This window comes from Pelodiscus sinensis, chromosome 4 (assembly GCF_049634645.1).
Source record: "Pelodiscus sinensis isolate JC-2024 chromosome 4, ASM4963464v1, whole genome shotgun sequence".
In the NCBI taxonomy this organism is placed as follows: Eukaryota; Metazoa; Chordata; order Testudines; family Trionychidae; genus Pelodiscus; species Pelodiscus sinensis.
Window position 1 is genome coordinate 124,542,092 of NC_134714.1, and position 16,603 is coordinate 124,558,694.

Consider the following 16,603-nt stretch of genomic DNA (forward strand, 5'->3'; position numbering starts at 1 on the left):
CCCCTGTGCGCGTGCGCACGCGCGCGGAGCATGACGGGTACCGTATGGCCTCGCGTAGCGCAGCCCCTCAACTCCGCCCTCTCGGGGGAGAGGTGGGTGGCCGAATGCGGGGAGCTCGCTGGTTGCCATGGTAACATCCGCGGCCTAGGCTTTACAACGCGGAGGACACGCAGCCCACGGGCCGGGTGTTTCCCTCCCCGCAGCGGCTCCGTGCCCCCGGGCAGGGCCATAGGGCCTCGCGCCCAGCCCCAGCGCTGGAGCCCACCCCACCAGGACGTTGCTCGCGGAGATCTCCGGGCCTGGCTGGGGGGTGTCTCGAGATTCCGTCCTGCCCCTGCTAAACACGCGTGGGGCAGTAACAGGGGCGACCCCCCCCCTCCCCCAGATCCCTCAGTGTAACGGCAGCGATTTGCACTAGGGCCGGGCACGCGTAACCGTGTCCACGGGGTCATCGTTTGACCTTCCCGGTTACAGCGTGGGAGCCAGGTTAAAACCCGGCTCCTGAGGACCCCCGGCCTGTAACCACTCGGGTTTGTCAGGGGTTACCTAGGGCTGCCAGGTGCCCGGCTTGGACCGGACTGTCCAGTATTTCAGTTTCTGTTCGGGAAGCAAATTGCGGAAATAGAAATGTCCGGTGTTTTCTCAATCAGATGGGATGTAGATTGTGATGCAACCGCAAGTGTGTCCGGTATTTTTGTTGAAACCATCCGGCGACCTTAGTTACGTGTTTGCATAATTGAACACGTTTTAACATCCCTGATGTGGGCCATGAATGCGGTTAGTGTGGCAGGGTTTCTCAAACACCCCGATGGACAGTGCACCCACTGTGGTGGTGGGGTACACAGGGGTCACAGAGTTCCCAAAAAATAAAACAGCTGCTGAAGGCTGCACTTTACACCTGTCTTACCAAAGCTGCTGCTTTCAGTTAATGATGCCCCCCCCCCCCCCGTTTTTTCAGATCACTTTAAAGCACAAGATGCTTATTGAAGTCCCACAATCTCACCATACTATGTTCTGAAGACCAACCAACACCTTGAAGGTAATTGAAAGTAATGCTAAAAGAAACAAATTGCAGTGTTTTAACTTGAAATGCCAAATGTCTTAAACTTTTGAGGAGGTGACTACACAGAGACAGATAGTTGATTTGTCCCCTGTGCCTTCTTAGGCTAAAAAGGAGGAAATCCTAGTGCATTTATTAACAACTCAATGAATGGAGGGAAGAGTGCAAGCATGACCTCAGTGGACAAATACAAAGAAGCTTAAAAGGGCAGCAAATACGGTTGTATGACAGAATTAAAATAGCGTAAGAACTAAATAAATTTTTTAAATGGCATAAAATCAGCAAAAAGAGGTTCAGCAGTTTCATGTAGGGAGGAATAATCAAATACACAGGTTTAAAATGGGAAAATAATGGCTTAGCATTAGAATTGCAAATGGGGATCTCTGAGTAATTTTGTAGATAATAAAATGGATATGAATCAATGCAAGGGGAATATTGAGGTACTGATAAATGGATAAATAGGCTGCCTGGATTACAGGCCTAAATTAGGAATGGTAACACTGAAACCTGAATAATAGGAACCCATGATGTAGTAGGAAGGTACTGAATTACTGGAGCTGTCACCTCTTTACATAACATCAAGGTTCAGACAGGCCTGGTCATGAAAGATGTGGGCTGTATTTTGAAAAATTTGATGTTAATTACAATGTCCTGGCCATTTCTCATCCAGAATATTGTTTTTTGCAGGATTTATATTCTGTATTACCAGTTGTTCATGTTTGAAAATCATAAAGAGGGCCCCCAAAATCACAAGATTAAAGCCAGTCCATTTTGGTTTCTTTTTAGTTGTCTGCTTTTTTGGGTGCTCTCAGATCTGATTTCCAAGCCTTTCTCCACTACCATGAAGGCCAGAAACATATTTTTAAAAAAGTGGAATTTTCACTTCATCACATGTCTCCAGCATCTGAGACAGCTAAAATATTATGAGACTTGTAATGAAATCATAAGAGTTTTGGCAATTGTCGTTCCTTGACCTAAAACAACATTGTTGTATATTGCAGTTAGAGCTGAAGGCTGCTGTGCACTACAGGCAGTCCCCGGGTTACGTACAAGATAGGGACTGTAGGTTTGTTCTTAAGTTGAATTTGTATGTAAGTCGGAACTGGTACATATTGTAGGGGAAACTCTAGCCAAACATTTCTCCAGAGCTCAGTTTTATTCTCCCACACCTCACTTCCCTCAGTCCTTTATTCTCAAGCTGAGGTGTCTGCTGAGGAAAGCCGCTCCACGTCTCCCTGGTCTGCTGGGGGGGGGGGAGCGCTAGCTTCACTTCTCCCTGGTCTGCTGGGGGGAAGCAGCTAGTGCGGGGTTGCCTCACCCCGTTTGTAAGTAGGGATCCGATGTAAGTCGGATCCATGTAACCCGGGGACTTCCTGTACTCCATTTTAGTGGTTAGGTGCATGAGCTATCTGTACTGTACACCGTTTGTACAAGTGACAGCAACTGAAAAGACAAGCTATGATTATCCGGAGTCTAGTATGATCTGCTATGGGCTCTTCTATTATGGACATTGTGGTAAAAGCCTTTCAGCTGTTCTGCCTTGCTAAGGATCACTATAAGCAAACAGATTGTTGCTTTCCCTTGTGCTCTCTGCCCTAGAACCCTCTTCTCCAGCCCCCTGGTCAATAGTGCAGCAAGATCAAGGGGAATACAGGAGATAGTGGCAGCCCCTTGCCATGCTTCTTGTAGCTAGAAAAGCATTTATACATTAGGGTCTCTAAAGGGAGAAGCAGGGAAGTAGCTACAGCAACCTCACTTGTTCTCGTCTATAGTGCAAAAGTCTCCACTTTCTGCCACAGGACAAGTGAAGGGGAAGAATGAGTCTGGGGTTACGATTCAAAGTCCCGGCTGTTAGAAATGGGCTTCCTGCTGCATGTCTTCAGGGATTCACAGGTAAGCAGCATATTCAGAGGGATTGAAAATTATTAGAGGGTGGGGAACAGGTGGATTTGGAAAGACATAGGGGGTAATGGTAGGGTGAATTGGCTGACAAAGTTCAGAGGTGACAGAGTGGAGTGAAGTGGGCAACATTGTTCAAAGGCTTGGGAGAGCAAAATACAGTAAATGAGCTTGTAGCATGTGGGGAAGAGCTTGCTGGCAGTTTGGGGGAAGGTCAGTGGTATTCTGTATATGACAGAGTGTATGTTATATCTGTATCCATAGCTATCTGGTTTTTTACCTCAGACTTTTCAGGAGTTTCACAGTGATAGGACCACCAGGCACTGAGTTGCTGGGTTTGCACGGCATGCCAAACTATCGGGTTTGCTTTTACTAAATGTGCTGTTAGGAGACTCTGGATTTGGAAGTGCCATCTTTTGAATGAGAAGTAAAAGTGATGAAGAAACAGGATGGGGAAGAGAATTGCTGTTACTAGATCAACTTCTGTTGGTGAGAGACACAAGCTTTTGAGCCACATTGAGTCCTTTTGGAGGTCTCTCTCACCAACAGAAGTTGGTATCACCCACCATATCTCCCTAATATCCTGCAACCAACATGGCTACAGCTCATAGGCGTGCTCATGGGGTGTGCCCAGCTAGCCGGCTAGCGGCTGCTGGAGGAGAGGGGGATTCGAGACAGGGAGCCTCAGCCCCTCACTTTCCCTGCAGCCATCTACGGGGCACTTTGGGGCAGAGAGAGCGCGTGTGCGGCAGAGCAGCTGGGGCCCTACCACAGACGCCGGCTCGAGCCATTTTTGCACCCAGGGCCCTACCCGGCCCAGAAGCACCACGCGGTGCCCCTTCTGCATCCAGGGGCACCCCCGCCCAGCCCGGCAGCACCGCCCGGTGCCCCTTCTGTGCCTGGGGGCACCCCCGCCTGGCCCTGCACTACTGTGCGGCACCCCTTCTGCGCCCGGGGCCCCGTCCTCGGCCCCACCCAGCCCGGCAGCACCGTATGGCACCCCTTAAAGTGAGCCGCCCCGGGCTAGGGCCCGGCCGGCCTGTAGCTTGGGCCGGCTCTGACTCCAGCCCCACAAACTGGAAGGCAGAAGCCGGCTTAGCCGAAGGTAAGGGACAGGACAGGATAGGAGGGGAGAGAAAGGGGGAAAAATAGGGGTCAGAGGTGGGAGAGAAAGGGACTTGTGCTGAGGGGAGGGAGGCAGGTCAGGAGAAGAAAGGGGAAGGCACCAAGGGACAGGGTAGAGGAGAGACAAATGCCAGGAGGCCAAGTTGAGACAATGAGGAAAAGGGCAGGAGGGGCAGTATCAGTGGAAGAGGGGGACGGGGTTGGCATGAGGAAGGCAGGAATGGAGCAGGACGTGTGAGGGCACGGGCATGAGAGCAATGGGGGCAGAGGGTAGTGAGGGGGTGGGCATCAGGGGCAGGGGCAGTGAAGTAAGGAGGAGGCACCAGGAGAGTGCAGGGGTAAGAGAAGGTGCAGGTGCCAGTGGATTCTGGGGGTGAAGCAGAAGGGCAGACACCTGCAGGGGAGGAACCAGCACCAGAGGAGAAAGGCAGGGCAGGTGTGTAGAGGGAGGTGTTAGGAGAGGGGATGAGGAGGGGTAGCTTACATGATCAGAGTGGGACTACTGGAGGAGTGGGCACAGGGGGGAGAGAAGGGCTGGTGGAGGGGGGCAGGTCTCAGGAAGGCTGAGGGCAGTGAGAAGGGCAGGAGTCAGGACAGCAGAGGTGGGTGAGGGGTTGGGGGGCAGCAGGCACCAGGGGAGCTGATGGAGCAAGGGGAGACATGGCAGCAGAGGGAAGAGGGAGAGGTTTATAAGACATTTATTAACAACTTGGGTGCCACAGTGGCACATCCAAACAAGCCACATGAACTCTGTACTGGTGCACAACACAAAATTCATTCTGTTCATGGGAGGAAATTCTTAGAGGGAACACTTCCCCCAGCCTCTCCGCCCCGAGATAATGTCACACACATTGGGTTAATGCAATTGCAGGATAGTTGCATAAGGGGGGTTTGGTTGGGGGCCAAACTAATCCCTATTGGTAGGAAATTGGTGGGAAAAGTCCTTGGGGGGGGGGGGTCACATGACACCTTTTACTTCTGGTCATGTGTCCATCTTGCCCGGAGAGTGTTACCTCCAGAGGTGTGGCCAATGGGGGTCAGGGGCATGGTTAACAGAGGTCAGGGGTGTGGCTAATGGGGGTCAAAGTACATTTTTAAAAAATTCTTTGGGTGCACACCCTAATGAAATGTGCTGCGCCCTATGCTACAGCTACACTGCTTGTAAGAGGAATGTCGCTTATAATGTCATAATTTCTGGTAAATGCACAGAGATGGCTGTTATTTCCATAATTTTGGATAGATTCCTTTTAATCAGTCACCTCTGGCCCTATGTTTCTAGGGACTGGTGTCAGCTAGTCTAGGTGGTTATCTTTTCTTCCAGCCTGGAGGAATCTCTGGATATGCGGTCAGAGAGATCATCCCAGGAGGCCTGCTAGCTCCATGGGGGGCCGAAATCTTCCCTTAACTTCCTTAGGATTTAGCTTCATCCCTGCAAGTGGAATTTTCCTGCAGAGAAAGCTTCTGGAATGCCAAAGAGAGAAGATGCCAATTGCCTGTGGAGCGAGGTAGGTCTGTTTTTTCATTTCCTCCTGTACCCTTTCCAAGCACACTCCTGCTAATGGCCCACAAACCAGGGCTCTGAACTGTCAGACTGACTCTCAGAAATGGGCAGCTTCAGGCAGGAAGGGCTGGGGCTGTTATCATTAGATTCGCCAGATACTGTAAAGAATGCTTGGAGCCGAGAACAGTGTTTACTATCTAAATGCACCAGCTCCCAGTCTTTGTGAGCCTTGGTGGTACAGTATCTGCTGCACTCGAACTCCCTGAAAGTGAATTAAACAGCACAGAGGCTTGGCACAAGAAAAATTGGTCACTGCTAGTAATGAGACATCTGGTCTTGTGCTGCAAAGACCTGTGCTCTTGTGAGGACAGTATCCAAACTAGAGGCCATATTCAGTGATCTAATAATGACCATGAGTCACCCAGAACCTGTGGGCTCTGCTTTCATGTCTGAGTTTTGCCCTGGTCAGTGTCAGATGAGCAAACATTGCTTAGGTTGTTTGGGGCAATATTCTTCCCATGATGGATTATAGATTCTCATTTCCTCTTCTGCACATAAGGCTGAGCAGAGATTTGACATGGACTCTGCTAAGGGGGAATCCTAGATGGGTTTCAGGGAGGGCTGAGGTTTCTTTAGTCCTTCACCTGGGCAGCACTGTAAGAGCAGCATGGAAACACAATCCTAAGTGCTTTTTTGATGCCAACCAGGATCTGAAAGGGGCTCTCCTGTGTGCATTAGCCAAGCAGAATTGTATACTAATTTGAGATTCAAAGCTCCCTTAACCTCAGGGCCTTTGGTGTTGCTGTGATATTTAAATTCTTATTTAGATTGAAAACATCTCTGGGGTAGAGACTGACTTTTTGTTTGGTGTTTGCACAGCACCTAACACAATATGGTCCTAGCCCAGGACTGGGGTTCCCAGGTGTATCACAAGAAAACAATAGATAATAACTGTCTATTGAGTGCTTTGATATCCTCATACAAAAGGGGCTGTCAATACAAAGGACTATATTGTGCTCCTCGAGGCTTCACACTAACTGCTGCTATGTTTTATCATCTCAATTATCAAACAATAGCACATGAACCTACAATTGAAAGATCAGCTCCTGCTTCCTACAAAAGCTTGGGTTGTTTTTCTCCATCTGAGCAGCTTGAGTCTTTTTGTCACCTGCTGCATTTCCTTTCTGCTCCTAGAAGGATACAAGGGGCCAGACCTATCTCTTTATCCGCTGCTGCCACAGGCATCTTTGGGATGGGCAGAGGAGGAGATGGCAATGGGAACCAGAAGCTCACCCTGCAGGACGTGGCAGAATTAATTCAGAAGAAGGAGTGTCACCGAATGGTGGTGATGGCTGGGGCTGGGATCAGTACTCCCAGCGGCATCCCAGATTTTAGGTAACATCTCACCCCTCTCACAGATGTGCATTGGAGCCTTGCCAGAGCTGTAATTGATTATACGCCAAACCTAGTAACCAGGGACCTACCACTTACCATTTCTCTCTTTCACTAGTACCAGGGTATAGATCCCAGCTCCAACCAGCACCCCCCTTACTCTTGCAATTAGTGTGAGTTTGTGCCATGCCAGCAGCATTCTAGGAGCCAGTCTGGATCTGGCATAAACTAGTTAGAACTGGGGCCACACTCCGCCAGCCCAGGATCATTGGAGCACCATGCACTTGTTAAAGCGATGAGGAGTCCTGTGGCATCTTATAGACTAACAGATTTATTGGAGCATGAGCTTTCGTGGGCAAAGACCCACTTTGTCAGATGCACTTGTTGTGGCCTTTCCTATCCTCAGTGGTCCTGAACATGCCTCATACATCAGGGGTATGGAATTGGGCTTCGTAGAGCTAGCTATGCTAGTTTGACATCACCCGAGGGGCTCCTCTCACACGTAAGGGAAATCCTCAACTGCCCACCTAAGGCTCCTTTGATCTGCTTCAGCTGCAGAAAGTAGCCAAATAGGACCCAAGAATCTGGCCATACTCTCTCTTGGAGTCATGTGTCATGCTAGGAATAGGTGTTATAGTAGTCAGGATTCACTGGTCTAGTATCTGGAGAGGTCTCCTGCTCCATCAGTGATGATAGCCATTCAGTTGCGAGTGTGCTTAATCCTGTGTGTTGTGTGGACTTTGTGCAAGTAGTCAACCCAGCAGACTCTGAGAGAGCCCCCAAAGACCACAAAATCAGATAAGGATTAAAGGTGCCTGGCCAGGTTTATTGTCAAACAAAGTACAGTAATAGTTGTCAGTAGACTCTACCAAATCACTATGCATCTGTATCCCCCTGACAATGGACATAAGTCAGTCAGTGACATGGACTCCATCCCAGGCCAAACAAAGATAGCTCCTCCAAAACACCACTTTATAGAGAGGTACAAAAAAGGTACACATCACTCTGATGTGTCAATCACTGTTTTACAGCCAGTACCTAGTACCAATTGCGGTTGTACAAATGTGCTTGTTACCAGTGTTTTTATACTCTCAGCTCTGTTCATACCAAATTCTGTGAGCAGGGGCCTGCCTCTTGCTCACAGCTTAGCTTTGCTTTATATTAGCAAAGTCTTGACTATTGTTAGCCAGGCATCAGGCCTCAAACCAGGCCTGTGCTACATGGTCTTTTGTTTCAGGCCCTCATCTTACTACAGGTGTCCTTAAAAGCAGCCGTGCTGGATTTCTTTTCCTGTGGCATTCTAATAGGCCCCTTTTATCCCCTCTGCAGGTCTCCTGGGAGTGGCCTGTACAGTAACCTTCAGCAATATGACATTCCCTATCCAGAAGCCATCTTTGAACTTGCCTATTTCTTCCACAACCCTAAGCCCTTTTTCACTTTAGCTAAGGAGTTGTACCCTGGCAATTACAGGCCTAATTACTCCCATTACTTCTTGCGACTCCTGCATGACAAAGGGCTCCTTCTGCGTCTGTACACCCAGAATATTGACGGGCTGGAAAGAAGTGAGTGTCCCTTTCCTGGCTCCCATTAATGGAATGCAGTGAAAACACAAGGTGGGATGGAATATCAGAGTGGGGCTGTTGATGCATCAGATGAATTTGGGACCAGTAGGTTCATTTTTTTTTGTACTGAGTTAATCTCTCCATCTTGTATTCAAGTTGCTGGGATCCCTCCTGATAAGTTGGTAGAAGCTCATGGCACTTTCGCCACTGCCACATGTACTGTCTGTCGGAGATCCTACCCAGGGGAGGACTTCAGAGTGAGTGGTAATTGCAGGGGCATCAACACAGAGACAACAGAAGCTAATTCAAAGTGGGGGGCTTACAGGCCAGTGATCTTGTCCTCATGACCAAGAGAGGACAAGGACAAATTTTGTTTTGTTGCTATGTAATAACATGACAAACCCATGTGTGCTTGTGGGACAGATGGAGGATTTGATGATGGAGTTGTTGGGCTTCCTGGTAATGCATGTGGATACTGACGGGATTTCTTGTTTCAGGGAGATGTGATGGCAGACAAGATCCCCCACTGCCCAGTCTGCACCGGACTCATCAAACCTGATATTGTGTTCTTTGGAGAGCAGCTCCCTCAGCGGTTCTTCCTACACGTGGCAGATTTCCCCATGGCAGATGTGCTCTTTATCATTGGAACCTCCCTTGAGGTCAGTGACCTAGATCATGAGTTGGGTATAGGGACCCTGTGCTGTGGGACTTGAGGAAACAGTGGAAAATTGAACATGATGTTGGGAGAATGGAGGGGTAGTGTAAAATTGAATAGGACATTGCAGGGAAATGAGGGGGACAATTCAAAATTGAACAGGGCATTAGGGGAAACGAAAGTGGGTGATTCAGGGATCAGGGAAATGAAGAGAAATTTGAGGATGTAGGGTGAGAAGCAGAATGCTCAGACTCTGTGTGTGGATGTATGGGAACAGAAGGGAGACTGACAAGGTCAGGATAAGGATGTGGGGATGCACCTCTGGGATGAAGAGATGATTTTGTGGACACTTGAGGAGGTAACAGTAATAACTGTGGAGGACTCTCCTGGAGATACGTCCCCTGCTAATTCAGTGATGGGCCAGCAGGGGGTATTGTAGATGATAACTTTCATCTGGAATATTCCTCTTGGCCAGTTTGTCCTGGTTATGAGATGCAGTGTTGTTAAAGATATGGTGGGTGTAACATGGAAGAGTCAGACTGCAAAGTTTGGGGCCCTCTGATGCAGAAGAGCCTTCTAATACCCTGCACTTTGCGTCTCTGAGGGTCAGTTTCTGGAGTGCATTTAATTCATTTTGTGTGGGGTATGGGCTTCCCTGCTAACCTTTACTCCTGGAGTGAAGCTTTCTGTTTCTCTTTGTTCTTTTGGGGTGTTGGGCGAATTATTTTAGGTGCAGCCCTTTGCCAGTCTGGCAGATGCAGTCCGCAGCTCTATTCCTCGTGTGCTGATCAATCGAGACTTGGTGGGACCATTTGCATACCAGCCACAGTACAATGATGTGGCCTTGCTGGGAGATGTGGTCAGTGGGGTGGAGAAGTTTGTGGAGCTGATGGCCTGGAAGGAAGAAATGCAGGAGCTAATTCAAAGGGAAACAGAAAAGGTATGAAAGGCTCATAGAGGCCTCCCTCGATCTCATCAGTCTTTGTGTCAAAAATATTTCGCTGCTAACAGGTAATAGGATTGTGGGGATGAAAAAGCCATATGGAAGCCAGCATCATTTCTACAATCTGTACCCTGAAGGAGACTGGGAGGGAGAGCAAATTCCAAAGGATAAAAGAAGCCAGTAGGGCATTTAACAACAAACACAGAGGGTGTGTCTAGACTACAGGGTTTTGTTGACAGAAGTGGACTTTTGTCGACAAAACTATACCTGCATCTACACTACCGCTGAGTTTTGTTGATAGTAAGTTGACAGAACGTGGCAGTTTTGTCGACGGCAGTAAACCTCATTCTACGAGGAATAACACCTTTTGCTGACAGAGTTCTGTCAACAAAAGGCGCTATTGCATCCACACTGTGCTTTTTCAAAAGAGAGCATCTAGACTCTCTGTCGAAAAAGCATCTTGCTTTGTCTACAGAACTGGCTGTAGTCTAGATGCTCTTTGTCGACAGAGGCTTTGTTGACAGTATCTGTCGACAAAGCCTCTGTCGACAAAAGTCTGTAGTCTAGACGTACCCAAAGGCTGCGTCTAGACTGGCATGATTTTGCGGAAATACTTTTAATGAAAAAGTTTTTCCGTTAAAAATATTTCCGCAAAAGAGTGTCTAGATTGGCAAGGACGCTTTTGCGCAAAAAGTGCTTTTGCGCAAAAGCATCCATGCCAATCTAGACGCACTTTTGCGCAAGAAAGCTCCGTTGGCCATTTTAGCTATCGGGCTTTCTTGCGCAAAAAATTAAGGTACCTGTCTACACTGGCCCTCTTGCGCAAGAGGGCTTATCCCTGAGCGGGAGCGTGAAAGTATTTGTGCAAGAAGCACTGATTTTGTATATTACAAAGTCAGTGCTCTTGTGCAAATTCAAGCAGCCAGTATAGACAGCTGGCAAGTTTTTGCGCAAAATCTTGCCAGTCTAGACGCACCCAAAGAGTTTATATCCTGAGATAAGGAAGTAGCCAGGGTTGTTAAATACATTTTCAGACAACATCAGACTTTTGTTTCTACCAAACAAAGAGAAGACCAAGACTGTGGAGTATCAGCTCTCTAATGATAGAATGGTTTGAGGGATGTGCTGCGAGGAATTGTACAAAAAAACAGAAAAGGTTAGGGTTAGATGCATTTAAAAGACAAATAATCACAAGCCAGCTCCAAAGGCTAGTGAAATTGATTGAAAAACTCCCATTGACTTCAGCAGATCAGAACCCCAAGTCCAGGATAACATGCACTCCAGGGTACAGACTGCAATATTTGCATAGATAGTCTGAAGAACTTGAAAGTTATCTCTATCACTCTCCATGCCAAGAGAAATACCCCTTATGTGTGCCAGACTAATTTGGGCATGTTATAAACACAAAAATGTAGTGGCTTTTTTCCTCCTCTTAGTTTTCAGAGCAGAGGCTCTAATGAAATCTCACGGTATTAAACATAATTAACTGTACAGAATTTTCCCGCAGGGGTCAGATGCTCAGCTGGTGTGAACTGATATTGCTTTCTTGGTATCAATGGGGATTCCATAGAGTTAAGCTGCTTTGTGCCAGCTGAGGATCTGGATCTGTAATTGGATTGATTCCGTCTGAAATATTGCCATAAATATTGATCTAAAATTGCCAAAATAAATAAATCTTTCCTTTTTCGTGGGTTTGTTCTCTTATTTGCTGACTTATAGAATCACTTCATTCACAATCTTTCTCCCAGTCCTTTGTATGAAATAGAGAGGTTCTGCAGTTATCCCTGTTCCTAACAAGACAGAGTAAAGCACTCATCTAGTCTTATAGTAAGGAAATGTCTAATCCTGCAAACCCATACTCCTCTGAGAAGTCCCATTGAGATCCTCAGAAAAGGTTTTATGAAAGAGCAAGTTATTGATTATTTTAAGAGATGCTAATGTTAACTAGAGACCATTAGTAGTAGTATTTTAATTTATTTTAGTCTGGTGGAGCATTTAACTCCATGGAGAAAACTGCTGGAATAAATGGGTGAAGATCCATTAGGGTACGTCTGCACCGCGGTGCTGTTTTGGGATACTTCCAGTATCCCAAAATAGCTATTCTGAGTCTTGACAGTGTGCCCATTATTTCGAAATATCTTTTGGAATAACAGGTGTGCTGTTCTGGCATACCTGTAAACTTCATTCCATGAGGATTAAGGGATATTTCAGAATAATGGTTTATTTTGAAATTTTACGCTGTTACAAAAACTGTTTTGAAATACACTCAAACTACACAATTTGCGTAGCTCAAGTTGCGTTGTTCATTTCGAGCTTAGGATGCAGCGTAGATGCACCCTTAGGCTATGTCTACACTAGTGGGTTCTTGCACAAGAACACGTCCACACTGCCATGTGCTTTTGCGCAAGAGCATCCATGGTAGTGTGGACGCTCTCTTGCACAAGAAAGCTCTGATGGCCATTTTAGCCATAGGGCTTTCTTGCGCAAGAAACCCCTGCTGCACATCCACACTGCCCTCTTGTGGAAGAGTTCTTGCGCAAGAGGACTTACACTTTTTAGAAAAGAGCATAGCTCTTGCGCAAGAAGCCCTGTCTTCCAGTGCCGTACTGTAAATCTCCTTGCACAAGAGCGGGTGGGCAGTGTGGATGCTCTGCGGGTTCTTGCGCAAGAACCCACCAGTGCAGACATAGCCTTAGTGTTAATACAGTTTAGTCCATTTGCACCAGCAGAGCATTTTGGCTCTGTATTTCTAAGCAAAGTGTTAGAAGAGGGCATGCTGTAGTGTGGCAATTCTAGGCCCCATTTTAACACTGCTGTTTCATTTTTCACTAAGAGAGGATGATTAGTCATTTGTCAGTTTTTTTTCCTAGTCAGCCATTTGGGGGCAACACAAGAGCACACAGCTCTTCCTGTTAAGGTTGTGTTGCTGTCACTCTGTCAAGAAAATCTTATTGCAACATGGATCCTTTTTTTCTTCATCCTGGCCTCTTGGGCCTGAGTGTCACCAGCTGAGTTGATGGATGCTGGAACATGTGAACCACATTGTTGAGCCATGAACATTCTTTCTATTTTTAGCTGGATGCAAAAAACAAATAGGACACCTGCCCTCCTGCTGCTGGAAAATGATGTTCACCTTGAAAAGGGGTAGGTGCTATCCCCATGAGCTGTGGAAACATTACAGAAGAGAGCTGGGGAAGATGCTCTCCAGCTTTGCAATGGCTAATGGACTGGACCTAAGAACTGGGGGCTCCCTGAGGACCCTTTTAGCTGCCTTGCCCCAGTATAGAAAAAACTATCACAAAAAACTCATAGCAAGTGAAAACTCAGTGACAGGCTGTGGCCAGGTATTGCAGATGTTCCCAATCAGATACCTCAGCATGGTAATGTGTCCACTGAACTCCATGATCTCTACCTTTTCCTGTCTTCCATTCACCAAAGACACACATTTGGGGAGACTCTGCCTCTCTTTGTCTGCCATCTTTTAACCTCTGTACAAACTGTCATCCCAACTTTGGTGAGACTCATTCATTTCTTTCTCACCAGGAATTCTGGACGAGAAATTCAGGATCAAATTTTCCTAAATGTCTTGTGAGTCTAGGCATCCCAAGTTTTGGCTGCTAAATCTGAAATACCCAGGCCTGTCAGAGAGCAAGAGCTCAGAATGTCCTGAAAATCTGGCCTGTCCTATTTATAATGCTTCAAGTTGGGCAGCCAAACAAACTCACTAATCCACTTTTGAAAATACTAGTTAGATCTGTCTCGTTCTATTACTGCTGAGATAAGCACTGAAGTCCAGCAGACAGTTTCATAGAAATTGTCTGGCCCCCTGAACCAGCTCCTCAAAAAAGCAGGTCTCGAATGCAAGTAGGCTTTTTAATATTTATTTATTGCAAATTTGTAGTGTGCGTCATGTGGGTAAAATCACTGCTAATCAGGAAGGGAAGGGAATTTGTCTAAAAATGATTCTTAGAAATCCTGCTGATGTTGAGCAAACAACCCTGTGGGCCAGTTTAAGCAGCTCATTGAATGGAATGTAGTTTGATATCTACACTGATAATACTTATTAATGGTAATAATTAATACCTTTGCTGATGTCTACACATGGTATTTCAATGTCTTGTTTCACACATTTCCAGCTGTCAGTGTTTTGATTGCACTTCCTTCAATTCTGTTCATCTGTCCTTTTATCATCCCTCATTTCTCTTACTTATTCTCTTAGCAGCTATTCACCCTTTATATGCTGGCTTAGTTTCTTACAGTTTTACAGCTCACCGAATGTTCCAGTCATATGGAGCAGTAGTGTCTATTCACTGATTCTCCTAGGGAGGGGCTATTGGTCTGGAAACCAGGATTACTTTCTCCTCTTTTCATAAGGTGCCAGGGGATATTTAATTTGCACATCACACATGGTCAAACGGGAAATGTTTAATGTCTCATCAGAAAGCACCATTAACAGTGAGGTCCCTTTCCCTCTCTCATTAGAGTACGGTCTTTGCAGCTGAGCCCAAGTTCCAGTGTAGATTTAAAATTGCACCTTTTTAGCCTAGCAGTGAAGGCAGCAATAATTAGCTCGTCTATTACAGTATTTTTCTGAAAAAACACAACGAAGAGGGGATGCAAAACACTTTGTATCAATGTGATTATGGTTAATATTTTGAAATGCACAAAATTCAAGGAATTTGAATGTTAAGGTTTCTGTAGTTACTGTAACTGCATTTTTGTATGTTGGTATTTCTTTGTATTGTGTTAGCCTTTATGCCTTAATATGTATGTGCAATGTGACTAACTTACAGTTGTGCTACGTCTACATTGGCCCCTTTTCCGGAAGGGGCATGGTAATTTTTGAAATCGCAATAGGGAAATGCGCGGGGGATTTAAATATCCCCCGCGGCATTTAAATAAAAATGTCCGCCGCTTTTTTCCGGCTTTTAGAAAAGCCGGAAAAGAGCGTCTACACTGGCCCTGATCCTCCGGAAAAAGCGCCCTTTTCCAGAGGATCTTATTCCTTTGAAGTAGGAATAAGATCCTCCGGAAAAGGGCGCTTTTTCCAGAGGATCGGGGCCAGTGTAGACGCTCTTTTCCGGCTTTTCTAAAAGCCGGAAAAAAGCGGCGGACATTTTTATTTAAATGCCGTGGGGGATATTTAAATCCCCCGCGCATTTCCCTATTGCGATTTCAAAAATTACCATGCCCCTTCCGGAAAAGGGGCCAATGTAGACGAGCCCTTGCTGTATGAAACCTATCTTTGGATTATCTGTCTTCTGTGCATCTAGAAACGTCATGCCAGATTCTCTGCTGGTGTAACTCAAGAGAGGTCCATTAACTTCAGTGGATGTATGCTGATTTACACTAGTCCTGTTATTTCTCCCATTGCATTAACAGTGCCCTTGCACTTCTTTTTAATGAAATCTGTGACACAGCTCACATTCAGATGAACAGACTTGTTTATCTGAATGTGTGATTCAGATATAGTTGAGTGTTCTTTCATAACTGTAGTATCAGCCATGAATTAAATGTCACTTGAATTTATAGCCTAAATAAAAGCAGAAGTGTTTATTTCACTTTGCAGCACACCAAACACTTAGCATACTTAGCATACCTGGAGCTCTGCCCATTTGTACAGTTAGTATTTTACTACAAAGCAGCAGCTGTTGCTTCTCATCCATATTTCATTATATGTGTCAAAGGTGCTTGTCCTGAGTTGGGCCTCAATTCTGAAAACCCTTATGCCAGGATTTAAACATATAGACAGCCCTATTGAAGTCAGTGCAACAGTGAGACTAGTCATGTTTTAAATGGTAAACACGTGTGTGGGGCTTTTGTAGCATCGGTGCCTAAGTCCATTGCAAGCTTGAGTTTTAAACATGGCCAATTTCTGAGGAATTTGAAGACATGAAAATTAGATAAAGGAAGAGTAAAATATGCCATGGTCTCTTTATTTTCTTGATTGGGTGAGGTGTCTGCCAGATCTAACACTCTGAAAAAGATCAGAGGTTTGAATAGAAAGTTTACTATTTTGCTAATTTCTATCTTCAATAAATAAAATAAAAGGACTTAACTCAGAAACTCCTCTGTTGATTTTCTACTATTCTCCTCAGAAAACCTGCTGTCTATTTATCAAGTTTAGTAGGTTAATTTTTTCCATACATCTAGGAACAACTTGGAGTTTAACAACTTACAGAAAGTTCTTCACTAGGGCTACGTCTACACTGGCAGATTCTTGCGCAAGAACTCTTTTGCGGAAGAGTTCTTGTGCAAAAAATCTTCCACAAGAGTGCGTCCACACTGCCATGTGCCATTTTAACCCTGGGGGCTTCTTGCGCAAGAAATTAATGTGGCCTGTCTACACTGACCTCTTGTGGAAGAGCTCTTGCGCAAGAGGGCTTATTCCTCGTGGGGAGAATTATAACTCTTCCGGAAGAAGCCCTGTTATACAACGCTATACTGTAAATTTACTTGCGCAGGA

At 46.1% G+C, this 16,603-nt stretch overlaps 1 protein-coding gene across 7 annotated transcripts; it reads left to right on the forward strand.

Annotated features, from left to right (window-relative positions):
- Positions 1–8: 8 nt before the first annotated feature.
- SIRT3 (sirtuin 3) lies at positions 9–16,203 on the forward strand. Of its 7 annotated transcripts, XR_012903698.1 has the most exons (11): positions 9–130; positions 959–1,039; positions 2,860–2,953; positions 5,406–5,589; positions 6,780–6,980; positions 8,307–8,539; positions 8,696–8,796; positions 9,037–9,198; positions 9,925–10,134; positions 13,213–14,932; positions 15,343–16,203. XR_012903698.1 is itself a non-coding variant. In XM_075928367.1 (10 exons), the coding sequence occupies exons 3-10, from the start codon at positions 2,878–2,880 to the stop codon at positions 13,231–13,233; spliced, it is 1,188 nt and encodes a 395-aa protein (XP_075784482.1). In that variant the 5' UTR covers positions 9–130; positions 959–1,039; positions 2,833–2,877; the 3' UTR covers positions 13,234–15,012. The 7 variants fall into 7 exon arrangements, 6 of the variants coding, with proteins under 6 accessions (XP_075784482.1, XP_075784480.1, XP_075784483.1 ...); XM_075928367.1 differs by lacking the exon at positions 15,343–16,203 and having other exon boundaries at positions 2,833–2,953; positions 13,213–15,012; XM_075928365.1 differs by lacking the exon at positions 15,343–16,203 and having other exon boundaries at positions 13,213–15,012.
- Positions 16,204–16,603: the final 400 nt, after the last annotated feature.